This window comes from Macaca nemestrina, chromosome 13 (assembly GCF_043159975.1).
Source record: "Macaca nemestrina isolate mMacNem1 chromosome 13, mMacNem.hap1, whole genome shotgun sequence".
Taxonomy (NCBI): Eukaryota; Metazoa; Chordata; class Mammalia; order Primates; family Cercopithecidae; genus Macaca; species Macaca nemestrina.
In genome coordinates this window covers 20,711,387-20,732,863 of record NC_092137.1, presented here as the reverse complement: position 1 = coordinate 20,732,863, position 21,477 = coordinate 20,711,387, and the positions used below count along the sequence as shown (strand labels likewise).

At 38.7% G+C, this 21,477-nt stretch overlaps 1 protein-coding gene across 3 annotated transcripts in view; it reads left to right on the top strand.

The window, feature by feature from the left end:
• LOC105479862 (lipid droplet associated hydrolase) overlaps positions 1 to 21,477 on the top strand; it is a 150,768-nt gene that overhangs the window by 79,963 nt on the left and 49,328 nt on the right. For 2 of the 3 annotated variants that reach the window (XM_011738186.3, XM_011738187.3), the window contains one exon: positions 4,586 to 4,820. The exons of the other annotated variant lie outside the window; for it this stretch is intronic. In XM_011738186.3, the coding sequence (XP_011736488.2) occupies positions 4,586 to 4,820 (235 nt within the window). The remainder of the gene's footprint in view (positions 1 to 4,585; positions 4,821 to 21,477) is intronic. 3 annotated transcript variants of the gene reach the window in all.

Below are 21,477 nucleotides of genomic sequence, written 5' to 3'. Positions count from 1 at the left end.
TCACAAATAGAAACCCCCATAGGAAGCAGTGCCTTGGTAGAAAACCTGAGCTGTAATTGATGAATTATAGGAGGTTCAGTATGAACAACTCTAAAAGTTTAAAACTCCAGGGGGATCCACTCATGGGGAAACCCTACTATTTTGTTAGACTTACCTACATGAGCTAAATTAGATTCTCCAAGTAAATATTGCAGAAAAATCCCTATGTGCTTCTGGCAGGGGGAGGATGAAATGAACCATTTTGAAATATGCCAGAGCACTGCGCTCTTCTTAACAAGGTCTGCCCCCAGGAGAAATTAGTTAGCTAAATCCTGACCTGCTGGGGTATTATTAGAGCCTGACCCAAGGGAAGGGAAATACGTAACTCTTGTCAGCTCTAACCTTCTGCATCAGAGAAGGGAAATACTAAACTCCAGACAACTCTAGCCATCCTGTCCTGCCAAAGAGGGGAGAAGAATACTGAGGAAACACTTAGAAGTTTGTAGACCAGAGGCATATGCTTACTAAAAGACTGAAACTTAATCATAGGATGATAGAATGTCTCTCCTCCCCTTTCCCCCACCTAACTACTGCATTACTAAAACCTGATTTACAGAAGTTCCTTTTACCTGGTACATCATGTCCAACTATCAAGAAAAAATTACTAGGCATACCAAAAGGCAAAAAAAAAAAAAAAAAAAAAGAAAAGAAAAACAATCTGAGGAGAATAGAGCAAGCTTCAGACCCAGACAGGTAGCGATTCTGGAATTATCAGATGAGGAATTTAAATCCGCTATGATTAATATACTAATGCCTATAACAGATAAAGAAGGCATCATTCAAGAATAGGTAGACAATGTAAGAAGAGAGATGGAAATCCTAAGGAAAAAGCAAAGAGAAATACTAGAGAGTAAAAACACTATAAAATAAAGAATGCCTTTGATGGGCTTATCAGTAGATTGAAAGTGGCTGAAGAAAGAGTCTCTGAGCCTAAGAATATCTCAACATAAACCTCTAAAACTGAAAAGCAAAGAAAAAGGCTGAGAAAAGAAAAAAAAAAAAAAAAAAAAGAATAAGGACTGCAGGACAACTACAAAAGGTGAAACATATGCATAAGGGGAATACTAGATGGAAAAGAAAGAGAGAAAGAAACATTTCAAACAATAATGACAGAGACATTTCTTAAATTAATGTCAGACATCAAACTTCAGATCCAGGAGACTCAGAAAGAAAATAATAGGGGCTTGAAACTCTGATCTCCATAAAGAAAAGAAGAGCATCAAAGAGGAAATTAACAAAGATAAAACAAAAATGTTTATTTTTCTTATTCTTAATTTATCTAACTGATAAGTTTGTTCAAAATAATAATAGCAACAGTGCTTTCGATTATGTATGTTTATATGTTATATGTATGCTTACATATAAGTGAAATGAATGCAACAACACAAAGAGCAGGAGGGAAGACTTAGGATTATTTTGTTTTTGTAAGATATACTACTTGTACAGTGGTGTAATGTTGTTTAAAAGTGAACTTGGACTAGTTGTAAATGGATGTTGCAAACCCTAGGGCAATCACTGGAAGTTTTTTTTTTTTTTTTAAGTAAAACTGACATGCTAAGAAAGGAGAAAAAATTGAATCATATAAAATGCTCATTTAAAACCACAAAAGGCAGAAAATATGTGGAAGATGAAAATAGGAATAAGAACAACAGAGAAAATAATGACAAATATAGTTGATATTAATTTAACTACCAATAATCACTTTAAACATCAGTGGTCTAAATGCACCAAATAGACCTGGCGTGGTGGCTCACACCTATAATCCCAGCACTTTGGGAGGCTGAGGCAGGAAGATCACTTGGGCCCAGGAGTTCAAGACCAGCCTGCACAACATAGGGAGAGAGACCATCTCTACAAAAAATTTGAAAAATTAGCCAGGCATGGTGGTATGTGCCTGTAGTCCCAGCTACTCAGAAGGCTGAGGTGGGAGGATCTCCTCGAGCCTGGGAGGTCAAGGCTGCAGTGACAGAGTGAGATCCTGTCTCAAAAAAAGAAAAAGAAAAGCCCTAATTAAAAGATTGTTAGAGTGGATCAAAAAACAAGACTCAACTATATGTTGTTTAGAAGAAGCCCACTTTAAATATAAAGATACATGTAGATGAAAAGTAAATGGATGGAGAAAAATATACCAAGCTAACACTAATCAAAAGAAAACAGGAGTAGCTACATTTCAGACAAGGCAGACTTTCAAAGCAAAGAAAGTTATCCAGGATAAAAAAGGTCATTACATAATGATAAAGAGGTCAGTCCTCCAAGAAGACATAACAGTCCTTTACATGCATGTGCCTAGCAGCAAAGCATAAAACTATGTGAGGCAAAAACTGATAGAACTACGAGCATAAATATATGCATCCACTATCATAGTTGGAGATTTTAACACCCCTTTATCAGAAATGGACAGATCCAGCAGGCAGTAAATGGGTAAAGACATAGTTGAATCCAACAACACCATCAATCAACTTGTATAATTGACATCTATAGACTACTTCATCCAACAAGAGCAGAATACACATAGATCACATGGAACATTCACCAAGATAGACCACATTATGGTCCGTAAAGCACACATTAACAAATTTAGAATAGAAATTATATAATGCCTGCTCTCAGACCACAGTGGAATTTAGAAACCAATAAAGGAAAGATAACTGGAAAGTCCCAAAATACATGGAGATTAAACATGGATTAGAAAAGAAATTTCAAGATAAATTAAGAAATAATTTTGAACTAAATGAAAATGAAAACAGAACTTATCAAAATTTATGAGATGCTGCAATGAGCCAGGATCATGCCATAAAATAAAATTAATATATCGGAGATGTATGTACTCCATGTCCATTGGAACATCCTTCACAATAGCAAAGTTAACAGAATCAACCTAAGTGTCCATCAGCAGATGAATGGATAAAGAAAATGTGTGTGTATACAATGGAATACTGCTCAGCCTTAAAAAGAAGTTTTGTCATGTGCAACAATGTAGATGGAGCTGGAGAATATTATGTTAAGTGAAATAAACCAGACACAGGAAGACAAATACCACATGTCCTCACTTATATGTGGAATCTGAAACAATAGAACTTACAGAGCAGGGAGTGGAATGGTGGTTACTAGAGTCTGGGGTGGTGGGCAGTGGGAGAAGGAGGAGAGGATGGTGAGAGGGTACAAAGCCTCAATTAGGAGGAATACAGTTTTTTCCTTTGGGATATATTGCACAGCATAGTAAGTATAGCAAAAACAGTCTTTATAACAAATGATACTGGAACAACTGAACATCCACGTGCAAGAAAATGAATCTAGACATAGACCTTATACTTATCACAAAAACTAACTCAAAATGGGTTATAGATCTAAATATGAAACAACTATAAAATGACTAGAAGATAACATAGGAGAAAACCTAGATGACCTTGGATATGATGATGACTTTTTAGATACAAACCAAAGGTACAATCAGTGAAAGAAATAACAGATAAGCTGAACTTCATTAAAATTAAAAGCTTCTACAGAAAGCAGGGTCAAGAGAATAAAAAGATAAGTCATAGACTGAGAGAAAATATTTGAAAAGACACATCTGATAAAAGACAAATCCAAAATGTACAAGGAACTCAGAAAACTCAAAATAAGAAAAATATAAAACCTATTTAAAAATGGATCAAAAACCTTAACAGACACCTCACCAAAGAAGATATACAGATGACAAATAAACATGAGAAGATGCTCCACATCATATGGCATCAAGGAAATGTAAATTAAAAAGACAATGAGATAACGCCATACCTGTTAGAATGGCCAAAATTCAGAACACTGACAATAAATACTGAAAAGGATATAGAAACAGCAGGATATGGAGCACCTCTCATTCATTACTGGTGGGAATCAAACAGTCCAACCACCTGGAAGACAATTTAGTGATTTCATACAAAACTAAATATATTCTTACCATGTGTTCCAGCAATTGTGCTCTTAGATATCTACCCAAAGAAGTTGAAAACTTAGTGGACACGGACATTTATAGCAGCTTTATTCATAATTGCCAAAACTTACAGGCAACCAGTATTTCCTTCAGTAGGTGAATGAATAAATACACTATGGTACATTCAGATGATAGAATATTTTTTAGCATTAAAAAGAAATGAGGGGACCTGGACGTGGTGGGTCACGTGTGTAATCCCAGCACTTTGGGAGGCCAAGGCAGGAGGATCATTTGATCCCAGGAGTTCAAGACCAGCCTGGGCAACATAGGGAGACCCTGTCTCTATAAAAATATAAAAAATGAACCAGGCATGGTGGGGCACACCTGTAGTCCCAGTTACTTGGGAGGCCGAGGTGGAAGGATCACTTGCACTCAGGATGTCAGGTCTGCAGTGAGCTGTGACTTTGCCTCGTTATGGGCTGAGAGGGTGGTGAGTGGTGGTTCTTCTCAGTCTGAACAGATCTCTAGTCATCCTAAAACCCAGTCATTTGTCATTACTGTACAGAAGAAACAATAAGTAATGGACCTATCCCTTAAGAAAACCCCTCATCGAAGTATGCTTCTTTATTGTAGGTAATTCGCGCCTTTCTGCTGTTTCCAACAATTGAACGAATGTCTGAGTCACCCAATGGCAGAATTGCCACTCCACTTTTGTGCTGGTTTCGATATGTTCTCTATGTTACTGGCTACTTATTATTGAAACCGTGTCCTGAGAAAATCAAGTCCTTGCTAATCAGAAGGTGCCTTCAATTAATGAACCTGGAGAATGAATTTTCGCCATTGAATGTATTAGAACCATTCTGCCTTGGTAAGCACAGATTTTAAAATGTATATGTTTATTCTTGTATCGCAAAGTATTTACACAATACTCTCTGACAGTGGACAAATATCAAGCAAGCAATTATTTACTAGTTTTTTTATTTTTCTCTTCCAAAAGTTTAAAACTAGAAATAAATAAAATTAGAAATAGAATGAGGGAATTTTTACATGAGAAATTAGATGGAAAAGCCTCATCAAGTTTTAATGTTATCTTACGTTTCCGATTCTTCACTCTAGCTGCAGGATGGTGAGAAACACTTCTTCTGCGCATAGTACATAGCATATAGTATATACGGAGTCCCTACAGGAGTCCTGGGTATGCCTGTTAGCTCAGTGGGAGTACTTTACAAAAAACAGCAGAAGGACACAAAGCCTAATACTCTTGTAGAGTTAACAGGTTGTTTTTATTTTCCTTCTTTAAATGTTTTGAGAGAATTTAAATCATAGAAGTAATAAATAGTTGTCATGGTAATGTATTTTAATACTGGGTGCTTTGCTAATTGTATTTTATGAATATGCTAGGAAATGTTTTTGTGACTTTACTTTTTGGCTTCAAAAGTTGTTTTAAAATGTAATTTATCGTTTTAGATCATACTATTTTATACTATATTTATAAATGACTTTCATAATAAAGTAATCCTAGTTTCTTAATCTATAAGGTGGGGATAACAATACCCCATACTTCAAATGTTATTCTAGTGTTAGATGTGATAAAATATGCAAAGCTTCTATCTGGTATTTTATTTATAACAATGAATGATGTAACAATTAGTTGCAGCAGTAGCTAATGGCACTTTCTAAGCTTTTACCTGTGATCCTCAAAAGAACTAATAAGGTTTAGTATTGCTATTGTCCCCCTTTTAAATGAAGCAACTGAGGTACAAAGAGGTTACATGATTGCCCAGAGTTATACAACTAGTATGTAGTGTTGAAGCCCAGGCATTCTGCTGCTGTATTGCATTTCCTTTCACCATAGCTGCTGCTGTTGCCCTAGTTAATGATAACAGCAGGACTCCTGAATAAAGTTTTCCATGCTCAGCTGTATTAAGAATGCCATAAGGTCACATGCGTAATGAACTAGAAACAAGTTAACAGCCCTGCCTGTTCAATTGTACAGCTGCAGTTCATATGGGAGGTATTTTTCTATATATGTAACAATAAGCAGTCCTCACAAATACAAAATTCAGTATATTTATCCTATTGATAGATTTTTCCCCCTTCCATTTTCCCCCCAATTTCCATTCTTTAATATAGCCTTAGCATAGTGGTTAAAAAAGATGAGATAGGAAGAGGGGAAGCAAGGGCTAAGGACAGTCATGGAAATTGCCAGAGGTTGAAGTTGGAAATATCCCTTAAAGACCATTTGGTCCAACTCTTCATCTGTCCACCATATTGTTACAGAAAAGGAGTCCCGATCCACACCCTGAGAGAGGGTTCTTGGATCTCGTGCAAGAAAGAATTCAGGGTGAGTCTGCAGTGCAAAGCAAAAGCAAGTTTATTAAGTGAGTAAAGTGGTGAAAGAATAGCTCCTCCGTAGACAGAGTAGGATATTCCTGAAAATAAGAGGAGGGATGTACCCACCCCAGGTACAACGCTTGTATATATAGGGAGATGTGTTCTGCTACAAGTTTGTGATAAAGGATTAATTTTCTTAATTACTATATTTTGCAAGATTCGATATTATTATTATTATTATTATTATTATTATTATTATTTTGAGATGGAGTCTCACTCTGTCACCCAGGCTGGAGTGCAGTGGCACGATCTCGGCTTACTGCAACCTCCGCTTCCCAGGTTCAACTAATTCTCCTGCCTCAGCCTCCCGAGTAGCTAGGACTACAGGCAAGCACCACTGTGCCCAGCTAATTTTTGTATTTTTTTTTAGAGACAGAGTTTCACCATGCTGGCCAGGCTGGTCTCAATCTCCTGACCTCGTGATCCACCCATCTCAGCCTCCCAAAGTGCTGGGATTACAGGCGTGAGCCACCGCACCCAGCCCAAGAATCGATATTACTATCTTTGAAGCAAAATTAGGAATGCCTTTGTTCTCCAGATATCAGGATATCTGGACACTCCCAAGTCTGAGTCTGTTTTGGTAAACATTATTAATTTGTTCCCTTAACTTTAAACATCTAGAGGCTCGGAATGCCTTACTTTCTGAGAATACGGTCCAGCAAGTTTCAGCCTTATTTACCTAGCCCACACTCAAAATGAAGCCTCTCTGGTTCAAATGCCTCTGACGATATCATGGAACAGATGCCTACTGGTGAAAATGATACTGACAGGAAGTCAGAAACCCTCAACTCTCATTTTGGTTCTGTCCTAGAGTCACTCTGTGGCTTCCATTTAGTTACTTCCCCTCATTGATTTTCAGATGTTGATTAAATCAAGAGTTAGAGCCAGTCTACCTTTGGAAATTACTTGAGACCCAATGGAATCAGCATTTGAAATTCTGGCAAATATATGTAAAATTCTCCACATATACTTTGATAAGATCATTTTACTTCTCTTTACAGGTTTGTTTGTCCCTCCTAGCCCCTTGTTGCTCTCTGTCATTTTCTTTTTGCCTTGTAGAATGGATTTTATAAAGCATTCTTCAGTTACGGATTCCATTTTCCTCCTGGGATTTCTGCTTCCAGGAAGATAGGGTAAATGGACTTTCCACTATTTCTCCTGCTAAGTACAAAAAACCCTGGATATTATCTATAAAACAACATTAAGAAGACTATACAAAGTAGAGAATAGAAAGCAGGCTATGTAGGGACTTTGGGACCCCAGCAACAAACACAGTGGTGAGTTCCGTAGGTTTTCTTCTTATCACACATATCCTAGGTGTGGAGCCAGCAACCCAGACACACCAAAGAGTAGAGACTTTTAAAGGCCCCAACAAAAGCCTACTCTCTCTAGCCCAAAGACCGGGAAAGGAGCAATGTTTCATAGAGCAGGAAAAAACAGTCTTCTCCCTACCTTGTATAGTTCTTACTTGGAGCAGATCTTTGTTACAAAAGACAGATTAACAAGAAAAATATATAAATTTATTAACATTGTATTTCATATGTACCTGGGAGATACCCAGAGAAATGAATAAATCTCAAAGAGGTGGCTTCTGAGTTCAGACTTAAATACTAAATACTTCATCTAAAACAAAGAAAAGAAGTCAGTAATGGGAGGTAACCAAGAAAAGCACTGGACACGAGACAAAAGTTTCTTATGCAGATTTAGGTTGGTGCCCTTTGCATTGATAATAGAGTCCCTGGTGATTTAGAGTCATCCTTCATGGTACAGAGAGGAAAACACCGATTCGAATGGAAATGTCCTTTATAGATGTGAATTTCCCTTTAAAAAGGGAACTTCTCCATTTTTAGAGCTTCTCCTGTGTCTCCAGTTTCTCAAAATACTCAGTTTAAAATAATCTTTTTGCCCAAGAGGCATCTTTAGGGATGGTATATTTTGGGTCCCCTACAGTCATTTTGCGGCAGTATATTCTGATCTTCAATACTTTCTTTCTTTATTATTATTATATATTTTTTGAGACAGAGTCTCACTCTGCCACCCAGGCTGGGGTGCAGTGGCTCAATCTCGGCTCACTGCAACCTCTGCCTCCTGGGTTCAAGCAGTTCTCCTGCCTCAGCCTCCCAAGTAGCTGGAACTACAAGTGCCCGCCACAACTCCCAGCAAATTTTTGTATTTTTAGTAGAGAGGGGGTTTCACCATATTGGCCAGGCTGGTCTCAAACTCCTAACCTGAGGTGATCCACCCACCTTGACCTTCCAAAATGCTGGGATTATAGGCACAAGTCACCACAACTGGCCTCTGGTCTTTAATACTTTCTAAAAGAAACTTTTAGACAGTAACTGCTCTACTCTACTCCAGCCATCTCCAGCCATCTCCAGCCATGCTTGCAGAGATTGAGTGGACTTTACCCTCTCCCCAGCAGTAATGAAGCACCCCCTCTCTTTCCCTGCTCTCGGGTACTGTCCCAGAAGAGGCTGAGTAGAGAGCAAAGACTTTCATCACTGCCCTGCAGTAATGGGACTACCATCACCACTACCCCCATGTTATCAGTCAAGGTCATGTGGGAGAAGTAACAAGGGACTCCCACTTGTCCCAGCCAAGATGGTAACAGTGGAAGCCTAGTACAGAGTCAGAATTGCTTTCCCTACCCAGCAGCTATAAGGAGCCCCTTCATCCCTTGGGTGTCAATGTAGCAGGACGAGCCTCAGACAAAACTCCTCAGACACTGAGTTAAAGAAGGAAGGGGTTTATTCGGCCAGCGACATTGGCAAGACTCCTGTTTCAAGAGCCGAGCTCCCCGAGTGAGCAATTCCTGTCCATTTTAAGAGCTCACAACTCTAAGGGGGTGAGCGTGAGAGGGTCGTGATCGATTGAGCAAGCAGGGGGTACGTGACTGGGAGCTGCATGCACCGGTAATTAGATCGGAACAAAACAGGATAGGGATTTTCACAGTGCTTTTCTATACAATGCCTGTAATCTATAGATAACATAACCGATTAGGTCAGGGGTCGATCTTTAACTACCAGGCCTAGGGTGTGGGACTGGGCTGTCTGCTTGTGGATTTCAGTTCTGCCTTTTAGTTTTTACTTTTTCTTTCTTTGGAGGCAGAAATTGGGCCTAAGACAATATGAGGGATGGTCTCCTCCTTTACTCCCCGCCTTTGAGACTCTCACTCAATAGTGGGAGTTCTCACTTTCATTTTTACTACCTAAGTCTTCTTGCAAGACAGATCGATAGTGATTCATATAGTACACTTGTGCTGAAGCATTTTGGTGAACTAAGGTAGCGATGAAGCTTTTTATCATTTGAAGAAGTACAGATAGCAAACAAGGGAGCAGTAAGCAGGTTCCTATTACTATTATAACTCTTATTGTAAGAGTTTTAAATCCTCCTAGCACTGGGAACCATTTTCTAAACATGACCCCAGGATCAAATCCATGGCACACTTGCATGGGCACATGTGCCAATTTTGTCATATCTCTATGTCTTAAACTACTTGCCCTTGATTATCTATGTGTAGGCAGCAATTAGTAAAGTTAAATTTCCTACAGACCTCTCCTTCAGCTGCTAGCAAGCAGTCAAGAGCTAATCTATTTTGATAGATAGCATTTCTCATCTGAGCTTCTTGCCGGGCCAGAATAGTCAAGGCTCTGCCAGTTTTATTAGTGATTATTTTTAAGACAGCCTGTAACCGTATGATTTGGTTGATCATGTAAATGGGGGTCTGGTATCCTCACGAGCCGTCTTGTGCCTAAGTAGCAGGCCTATAATATTGTATGATTCTCTCAGAGGGCCATTTATCATTTTTTCAATTTCCTATAGCTATGCTTCTCTTTTTGCAGGAAGCATAGACAGGGAAGTCTAGGAATTCACCTGTTTTTATGGGCAGTAGGAAGAAAGATAGTTTAATAGTGTCAATAACACAACTACCTGCCTACTGGTCAGGTAATTTGGCATAAACTCTATGCCTGCATATCTAGTATAATCTAGTGGGGGCTGTCCAGTCTTGGCGGGACTCCGGGTGGGTCCACACAGTTTGCAGCTTTGGGAATTTACTAAATGGATTTCTCTCTGTGTGATTTGAACTCCACCAAGTGACTGTTTTTGTGGTACCATTATACAGTTTCTGTTTCAGACAACTAAGTCATCCTACAGGGTGAGTGAATTCTTTTCTTTCTCTAGCTATGCAATATTGTCCAATAATTGAGGCTTTTAGGACCTAGAAATTATCAGGGTGATTCTTTTGAGCTGGGAATTCATCAGGAACTGGATCTGTAGGTACTCATTATCGGGCTTCCCATGGCCGTTGATCTCCTATTACAGTTCCTCCACATACATAACATGAAGTGACATTGAGAGACTGGGCTCCATTCTCAGCTAATTGCAAAAACAAATTTCTTGTTTTTCCTGGAATTTCTGGTACTGGCACATTTAGTTCATCATAGAAAGTTTGAAACACTGGCTCAGGAAAGCGTTTATAAACTTCTCCTTGAACCAAGATATTTACTTGAGGATTCAGTCCAACCCCATCAATTCCTAAGGTCACATGCTCCTCTTTTTTCCAGCAAGGATCAAGGGGATTGGTTATTACTAGCTCTAAGGGGTTACATTGTCCTTTAGTACAGGAAGGGTCATTTTTTCCTTTCTAAAGGTGGACTGGATCCTTTTCATTTTTTTTTAATCTAAGTGGCCTAAATGACACAAGACCAGTATTTACATTTATTTCCACACAGTCCTAATTTATGACAGATGTACTTATTTTCTGTCATATAGCCTGTTTTCTAATTAAGAGAACTACACCTTATTCCTAACTGATTACTATTAATGACAGCACAGGCATCAAATTTTAAGATGACTTGTTTGGGCACCTCTTTTTCTTCTGTTTTGGCTAACACTTTACTCGTATCATTTATGAGCCTCCACCAGTCCTCAGTCCTTAATCTTATTTTAAAAAAACTGTGGTCATGGGAGGCTCAGATGGGGCATAACACACATCAGGTTGGTCATTTCCTGGGCTACATACCTTGTGTAGAATAACATTATACAAACAAGTTCTTTTTAGAGGTCCAGTACACTTAAAATAACCGTAAAATAATAGGACCATAGCAAACTTTTGTCCTACCTCAGTGACTTGATATATACACTGGGAACAGTCCTCAGTCTGAGGTCAGTTGAAGTCCTTACTATAAAAGTCCAAATTTTAAGGAAAATGAGTCCTGAGATGAGTTTTCTCATGCTTCGGCTGTGCATGGACCAGTCAGCTTCCGCGTGTGACTGGAGCAGGGTTTGTCGTCTTCTTCACAGTCACTTTGCAGGGGTTGGCGAAGCTGCTCCCGTCCACGTACCGCTCACAGTCTACTGATATTTCAGGATGGTTTCGCACATTGGGCCTGCTAGAATAAACTGAGTCCAACACCTCTACACAGTTATGTTTAACTGGGCTCTCTGATACCGGGAGCAAGGTGGTGGGGTTTAGGGTGTTGCAAACTTCAGTGGTTATGTGGGGATTTTCACATAGCAAGCTTTGGTACTTGGTTAATCTAGCATTTGTTAACTGATGATGTCCTTTGATAGTCATTAAAGTTACCACAGCATGGGGGGCCTTTATATTCAGGTTTTGTCTAAGGGTTAGTTTATTTGCTTCATGTGCTAACAGGGCTGTTGCTGCTAGGGCCGTTAGATCTGGGGGCCAGCCTTTGGAAATCCTATCTAGTTGTTTTGAGAGATAGGCCACTGGCCTTGGCCAGGACCCCACAGTCTGGGTTAAAACTCCAACTGCCATTTTTTCTCTTTCTGACACATAGAGTGTAAAGAGTTTTGTCAGGTCAGGTAGCCTCAGGACTGGGGCCGACATGAGTTTTTCTTTTAACTCATGAAAAGTTTATTTCTGTTGGTTGTAATAGATGTAGTGTATCTAATCTACATTTTTATTAACTGTCACCTACTAAAATATTGACTCAAATCCTGCAGCTATTTGATTTCAAGCTTTAAATTGATCTGGTATTCCTCGTGGGACTCCAGTTGCGTCTAAATAGACATGAGAGTCGAAAGACTTACAAGGGGCTTCTCTCGCTTTACGATGTCTTATTTTTTTTCCTTCTGGTTGATGAAATGCCAGGGTGAAAGGGATAGCCAATTGGACTAAAGTACAAGTGCCATGCCACTTATTCAGCAGAGTGCCCAGTAAAGGTCCACCACAATACCACCACACATCCGCTCAGGGATGAAGAAGGGCTGACTGATTGATAAGCTCTTGAAAATTCTTAAGCTCACTGCATCCTTTCAGGTCTCCAAGGAATACTAAGTTTCCTCCCTGTCATGAGAGACACGAAGTGAACTTAGTGTTGGGAGACAGAAGCTGGATGGCCCTTGGGGGCTGACCTGCAGGGTGCCAGACTTTGGGATATGGCAGAGAGAGCTTGGCACAACTTATTACTCCAGGCTGTAGAATCCTGGAAAAGAGCTACCATGCCGCCCACACCTGGTCGACTGGAGGACCACCTTAGTGGAAAGGGGACAGTCTGGGCCTCTGGCCTGCCATGTGCACAAGCATAACAATTGCTTTTGTTTAACATGCAGATGGAATATTTGATCTGTTTTAACCATGCATTTGCATCTTGGTATCCTGTTTTAATTGCTAAAGTTTGTTTTAAGCCTTTAACTTCTATGATCTTCTAGTAAAATGAATGTATGGTTTTAGGAAATTACAGAAACCGGTTGGGGCAGTCCATCCTTGCTTTTTAGTGGTCCACAGAACGTTGGACCAACTATGGCATGTAAGCTCTACGTTGGGGGGCAAGACTCCTGGTTGGCACTGGGGTCTTTATCGAAATCTCCCTGGATTAAATGGTCCTAGTTTACTAATGCCCAGTCTGAGGAGAGTCAAAAGGGACAGAAGTACTTTTCTGAAGTAGAAAGCTGTCTTTGATTTGGCAAGTCTTCATAGATACTAACAAGGCAAGCATTAAATGCAATAGTTTGAGGCAAAATTGACTTGGTTATGTTAATAACTAGATGGTCAGCAATAGAACGAGGAAAGGAAAAAGAGTAATAGAATAGATGAAAAGGGTTAAATTTTTCTTAGCTTTAGTTTGGTAGGGTTTTCCCCGGGACTGTGGCCCATGACTCTGGAGGGGTTGGCACTTTCTTGACTTGGGTGTGATGAGTCCATTCTTTTTTTTTTTTTTTTTTCTGTACGAACAGCAGTCTTGGTGGTTAGCAGCACAAGGTAGGGTCCTTCCCAGGCTGGCTTAAGTTTTTCTTCTTTCCACCCTTTGATGAGAACATGATCTTCAGGCTGGTGCTGGTTTACCAGAAATTCTAGGGATGGTGCATGTGCTAAAAGACTTTTAGTTTTTGAGAAAGGAAAGTGGAAGATAAACCAAGTATATAATTTTTAAGAAACTGACCTTTTGTTTTAAATATAGGGACCTTGGCAGTGGACTTTGTAGTCCTTAGTGCCTTTTTACTGAGAATTTTCCTTTAGCACCTCTTTTTATTAGTTTTTAAACTAAAGAAAGCCAAATACTATTTTATATTTAACAATGCTTCTCGTATGATTTTTATACCAGATAAACTAAATTTTATCTTTATATTAGTGTGTTATTAATGTTAAACCTAATTTTAATAAAACCTTGTAGACATATTTATCTAATTTTTAATGTTTGACCATAAGGTAAGATTTTATAGACTCTTTTTAAACTTTTATAATTTTTGTTAAAGAGCAGGTTGGTGCTTTAAGAAACACCTGTTATGCTTTTACTTTAATGTCCAGTTCACAGAAAAACTGGATGATACTTCTTTAACTTTAGCTAATATGTTTACACACAGAATTTTCTTTACAATTAACATTTTAAAACTTGCTTAAACCTTCAAAACAATATTTTTTTAAACTTTTTAATGTAAGTAAAAATATACATTCTTATGCCTCCTTATAATCCTTTCACCAAAGGTATATTTTACTTTTCTTATACACCTTGCACATAAACTTTTTTTTTTCAGTAGTTTTACATTCAGGAGGCCTAATTACTTTTAAATTATACAATATTTTTTGCATAAATTCTTTTTTGTAACATTTTTCTGTTTCATGACTTTTGCAGACAGTTCTTCGACATGCCTCAACTTTCTGACTTACAACAAATATTTCTTTCTTTAAACAACCAGTTAATTTATTTCAGGACAAGAATTTACCATATAATACTCTCTTTATTTAAATTCTGCCCCCCGGCTTTTTTTTCCTTAGGATACTTCTGAACTGATGAGGTGTGCTCACAATGAGGTTTCCTCTAAAATTTTTTTGTTTTTTTTTTACTTTGTTGTTGTTGTTGTTAGCAAAGCAGTTGCCACTACGGATTGAATGCATTTGGGCCATCCGTGGGTTACTGGGTTAAGAATGTTTGATTGGAAGGCCTCAGTGCTTTCGGATACACCCTTGTTTACACTGACAACAAAGTGGTATTGGGGTGTTATAGGGTTACAGAGAATACCTTCAATTATCAATTATAGGTTTTAAATTTACCTTGGCTTTTAAAGGAATAGGGTACACTTTTTTTTTTCTTAACTACTTGTATATCTCTTTCTTTCTCTCTTTGACTTTGTCTCTCTCTTTAACTTTCCTTTTACCTCTGTCTCTTCTCTCTCTCTGCCTCTCTCTTTCTCTCTCTCCTTGACTCCCTCTTTGTCTGTCTCTTCCTCTCTCTCTTTGCCTCTTTTCCTCTCTGTCTCTTTCCTTTCTCTCTCTCTGCTTGTCTTTCCTTGCCTCTGCCAGCCACTTATGCTGCTGTTATCTCAACCACTGTGTGTTGGGGACGGGGATCTAAAACCAGCTGTAACCAAGTGTCTATATATGGAACTGGTCTGGGTTCCCTGACTTACAGGTTACCTTGTGCCATAGCTTTGAAACAAGGGACCTGTCCAGGATTCCTTCTAAGGGCCAACCTACCTCTAATGATGGCCAATCTATCTTACACAAAGTTTTAAGTTTTCCTAGTGTCACAGTACTCCATAGTCTCCTTTAAATTCTGTTTTGAAATGTTTAAACATAGTTCCTAGTAGGGTGGGCTTATTTGTGCCTGACCTCTGCTTCTTCGAGACAAAACACCACGCTGACACCACACACACACCACAAAACAAAGAACAGGTATAAAGGGCATACACACACTTTTGCCGTTTGCACCAAACCAAAATCAGAATATCCAGAAATCTAAGCCAGGTCAAAAACAAAACCAAAGTATCAAGCAATCCAAGTCAAGTCAAAAACAAAAACCAAAGTGCCAGTACAGGCACACCGTGGGTGATCAGGCCGTGCTTCCACTCAAATGGAGTGGGCAAGTTCCCAAGACCGGTCCTGTCAAGCAATTCAAACCAAGTCAAAACCAAAACCAAAGTGCCGATAAAGGCACACCATGGGTGATCAGGCCACGCTTCCACTCAAACAGAGTGGGCAAGTTTCAAAGACTAGTCTTACCAAGTTTTAGATGTCCAGACTCCAAGTGCCCATTCCTTCCCGGTGTGCAGCCACTGTGTTGATCTTCCACAGGGGCCTGCCACACACTGTTCTGGCGAGGCATCCCACCAGGGCAAATGCCTACCCGGGAGCGCTCTCAGGATCCGTGTTGCTTGGGCTGGTTGGAGTCCCCTGCAGGGATGTTCCACAGGGCAGGCTTAAGCCACCTAAGGAGCTGCCTCGACCATCCGTCATTCACCTCGCTTCCCAGTCAGGGAACAAAGAAATGTGGCAGGACAAGCCACAGACAAAACTCCTCAGACACTGAGTTAAAGAAGGAAGGGGTTTATTCGGCCAGGGGCATCTGCAAGACTCCTGTCTCACGAGCTGAGCTCCCCGAGTGAGCAAGTCCCATCCCTCTTAAGGGCTCACAACTCTAAGGGGGTGTGCGTGAGAGGGTTGTGATCGATTGAGCAAGCAGGGGGTGGGTACGTGACTGGGGGCTGCATGCACCAGTAATTAGTCGGAACAAAACAGGACAGTGCTTTTCTATACAATGTCTGTAATCTATAGATAACATAACCAATTAGGTTAGGGGTCGATCTTTAACTACCAGGCCCAGGGTGTGGCGCCAGGCTGTCTGCTTGTGGATTTCATTTCTGCCTTTCCATTTTTACTTTTTCTTTCTTTGGAGGCAGAAATTGGGCCTAAGACAATATAAGGGGTGGTCTCCTTCCTTATCAACAGAAGTCACATGGGTAACTTAGAGTCTACCCTACCTGGCCATAATGAAAAAAACATCTAAAACATAACGTTTAAATAAGATCCAGAATCTCATAACATACTACTCAAACTGTCCATGTTGTAGTTGAAAATCACTTGTCTAATAAAATCTCAACTTGACTGGAAAAAAAAAAAATCAATGGCAACACCAAAATGACAGAGATACTGGAATTATCTGACAATGACTTTAAAGCAGCCATTATAAAAATTATTTAATGATCAATTAATAAACATGTTTGAAACTCATGAGAAGATAGAAAATCTTAGGAAAGAGAAGATTGAAAAAAAAAAACTGAATGGAAATTTTAGAACAAATTTAAAATCTCAATGGCTAGACCCAACAATAAAATGAGGGGACAGAGGAAAGAATCAGTGAATGTGAGATTAGATCAATAGAAATTACCCAACAGAGAGAAAATAGACTAAAAAGGGGAAAAAAAGAAACAGAACCTCAGGGACCTGTTGGACTACAACGAAAGATCCAACATTTTCACGCCTGTAATCCCAGCACTTTGGGAGGTTGAGGCAGGTGGATCACAAGATCAGGAGATCGAGACCATCCTGGCTAACATGATGAAACCCCGTCTCTACTAAAAATACAAAAAAATATTAACCGGGCATGGTGGCGGGTGCCTGTAATCCCAGCTACTTGGGAGGCTGAGGCAGGAGAATGGCGTGAACCTGGGAGGCGGAGCTTGCAGTGAGCTGAGATCACGCCACTGCACTCCAGCCTGGGCAACAGAGCAAGACTGTCTCAAAAAAAAAAAAAAAAGATCTAACATTTGTGATAACACCAGTCCTAGAAATAGAGAGTAGGTCTGAAAAAGTATTCAAACAAATAGTGGTTAAAAACCCCCAAATTTTGCAAAAGATATGAATTTACAGATTCAAGAAGCTGAATGAACTTAAAACAGAATAAACCCAAAGAAATATACACTAAAACACATCATAACCAAGCTTTTGAAAACTAAAACAAAGAAAATCTCTTGAAAGCAGCCAGAAGAGCAAAGCGATGCATTATTCGTGGAAGAAAGTCTGTTTGAAGCACAGCTGGTTTTTCATCAGAATCCATGGAGACCCAAAGGAAAATCACAAAATGCAAAACAAAAATAACTATCAATCCAAAATTCTATATCTAGCAAAAGTATCTTTCAGGAAAGAAGGGGAAATTTAGCATTCTCGAATGTTGAAAAACCAAAAGAACTTGTCACCATTAGATCTATCCTAAAAGAATAACTGCAGGAAGTTCTCTCAACAGAGAGGAAATGATAAAAGAAGGAATCTGGGAACATCAAAAAGAAAGAACAGTGAATAAGTTAAAATGTGGACAAATACAACTTTCTTCTTCTCTTGAGATTTCTAAATTATGTTTAACAGTTAAAGCAAAAATTATAGCACCATATCTTATGGTTCTAAATGTACACAGAGGAAATATTTAGGGCAACGATTTTATATATGGGGGAGGGCACAAGGACATAATGGCAAGTAAGGTTTCTACACTTTACTTGAACTGTGAGATGCAACCACATGTAGATGGTAATAAGTCATGTATATATGTAATGTAGCACCTAGAACAGCCGTTTCAAATGGTATTCAAAACAGATACTCAAAATCACCATGGATAGATCAAGATGGAATTCTATATTTAGAAACACATTGATTGGAAGGCCAGAAAAAGAACTCAGAGACATGACAGAGAACAAACAGAAAACAAATAATAAAATGATGGTCCATGATTATATTGAATGTAAATGATCTAAATATACAATTAAAAGAAATTGGCAGGGTAGATTAGAAAACATGACTCAATTATATGCTGTCCTCAAAACTCTTAGTTTAAATATAACAATATAAGTAAGTTGAAAGCAAAAAGATGGGAAAAGGTATATTATGCAAACATTTATAAGCAAAGGAAACCAGTAATAGCTTTACTAATATCAGATAAAGTATATTTCAGTGCAAAGAAAATTACCTAATAGGCATTTGTAGAACACTCCACCCAAAACAGAATTGATTTCAACGTGTTAATATCATTGAAACCATACAGAGCATGTTCAGTGAACACAATGGAATCAAACTAGAAATCAACAACAGAATAACAAAAGTTAGATCTTTAAATACTTGGAAAGTAAACCACATACTTCTAAACAACTCATGAGTCAAAAAATGGAAATTACAAAGAAATTCAAATAATACTACATGTAAATAATAAAACTATGGCTTACAATTGTAATCCTAGCACTTTGGGGGTCTGAGGTGGGAGGATCGTTTGAGCCCAGGAGTTCTAGACCAGCCAGAGCAACACAGTGAGACCCTGTCTCTATAAAAAATTTAAAAATTGGCCAGTCACTGTGGCTCATGCATGTAATCCCAACACTTTGAGAAGCCAAAGGGGGCAGATCACTGGAGTCCAGGAGTTCAAGACCAGCCTGGGCAACGTGATGAAACCCCATCTCTACTAAAAATGCAAAAATTAGCTGGGCATGGTGGCACACACCTGTAACAGGTCCTAGCTACTTGGGGGCTGAGGCAGGAGGATCCCTTGAGCCTGGGAAGTCAAGGCTGCAGTGAGCCGAGATCGTGCCACTGCACTCCAGCTTGGGTGACCAAGTGAGATCCTGTCTCAAAAAAAAAAAAAAAGAAAAAGAAAAATTAGCCAGGCATGGAGTTATAGGCCTGTAATCTCAGCTTCTTGGGCAGGCTAAGATGGAAGGATCACTTGAGCCCAGGAGACCACGGCTGCGGTAAGATATGATCATGCCACTGAACTCCAGCCTGGGTAACAGAGTGAAAGCAGCTCAAAAAAAAAAAAAAAAAAAAAAAATAGTAATAATTAATAATAAAACTGAATTAAAATGGAAATACAGCATATTAAAATTTGTGGGACACAGCTAAAACAGTGATGAGACAAAAATGTATGCTGTTGTGAGAAATGACTACATTAGAAAAGGAGAAAAGTCCTAGTAACCTAAGCTTCAACCTCAAGAACCTAGAAAAAGAAGAGGAAAGTAATCCCAAAAGGATGAAAAGGAAAGAAATAGCAAGAATAGAAATTAGGGTTAGGAGCAGTTGCTCACATCTAGAATGCCAGCACTTTGGAAGGCTGAGGCAGGAGGTTTGCTTAAGGCCAGGAGTTCGAGACCAGCCTAGGCAATATAGTGAGACCCTGTCTCTACCAAAAAAGTTGAAAATAAAAACAATAGAGAAAATCAATGAAACGAGAAAGTAGCTACTTTGAAAGAGTAATAAAATTGACAAACCCCTAGCAAGACTGACAAAGAAAAAACAGGTGAAGACACAAATTACCAATATCAGAAATGAAATAGAAAATATCCACTATAGAGCCTGCACACATCAAAAGGGTAGTAAAGGCTACTGTGAACAACTCTACAGATATAAATTTGACAACTGGGATGAAATAAACCAATTCTTCAAATGTTGACACACTACCACAACTCATCCAAGATGAAATCGATCATTTCAAGAGCCCTATAACTTGGAAGGAAATTCAATTTGTAATTTTAAAACTTCCAGAAAAGACATTTAGAGGCCCAGATGATTTCACTGGAGAATTATACCAAATGTTTAAAGAAATATTAACACAATTCTACCTATTTTTTTAAATAGAAAATAGGAGGAAACACATCCCAATTCACTTTTTGAAGCTAGTATTATCTAATATCAAAACCAAAGAAAAATAATACAAAAAAAGAAGAAAATACAGGCCAGTATCCCCTATGAGTATAGAGACAAATATCTCTAATAAAATATTAGCAAATAGAATTCAGCAATATATAAAAAGAATTATATACTATTCTATTACCAAATGTGATTTATTCCAGGGATGCAAGGCTAGTATAGTATTCAAAAATCCATGAATATAATCTAGCATATTAACAGGCTAAAGAAGATAAACCGTATGATTCTATCAACTGATGCAGAAAAAAAATATTTTGAATGCTTTTCTTCTAAGACTAGAAACAAGACAAAGATGTCTGCTCTCAGCACTCTTATTCAACATAGTGCTGGAAGTTCTAGTCAGTCCAGTAAGGCAAGGCAAGGAAATAAAAGATATATAGATCAGAAGAGAAGAAATTAATCTCTTGTTTGTAGATGGCATGATTGTCTGTAGAGAAAATCCCAAGGATGGTTCTGTGGCTCTGCCAGGGAATAAAAATTTATCAAATGATTAAAAAAAAAAGAAAAGAAAAGAAAAAAAATGACAATCCCAAGGAATCTACCAAAAACAAACTTTGAGAATTACTACAAGTTCAACAATGTCACAGGATACAAGATAAGCACAAAAGTCAATATTATTTGCATACACTAGCAATAGAAACCAAAATTTAAAATATAATACCATTTATAGCCAGTCAAAAAAACTAAATGGTTAAGCATAAATTTAGAAAAACATATACAGAATTATATGCTGAAAATGAAGCCTATTAATAAAGAAACAAAAGCAGACCTAAGTAAATGGAGAGACATACCATGTTCATGGATTGGAAGACTCAACGTAGTAAACATGTATTAATGTACTCTCACACTGGGTAATTTATAAAGAAAAGAGGTTTAATTGGCTCACAGTTCCACAGGCTGTACAGGAAGCATGTCAGCATCCACTTCTGCAGAGGCCTCAAGTAGCTTTTACTCATGGCAGAAGGCAAATTGGGAGCAGGTGTCTAACATGGCAGGAGCAGGACTGAGAGAGAGTGGTGGGGGAGGTTCTACACACTTTAAACAACCAGATCTTGAGATAACTCAATCATTATAGCTATAACAGCACCAAGGGGGATGGTGTTAAATCATGAGAAACCATCCCCATGATTCAGTTACCTCTCACTAGGTCCCACCTCCAACATTGGGGATTACATTGAGGACATGAGATTTGGGTGAGGACACA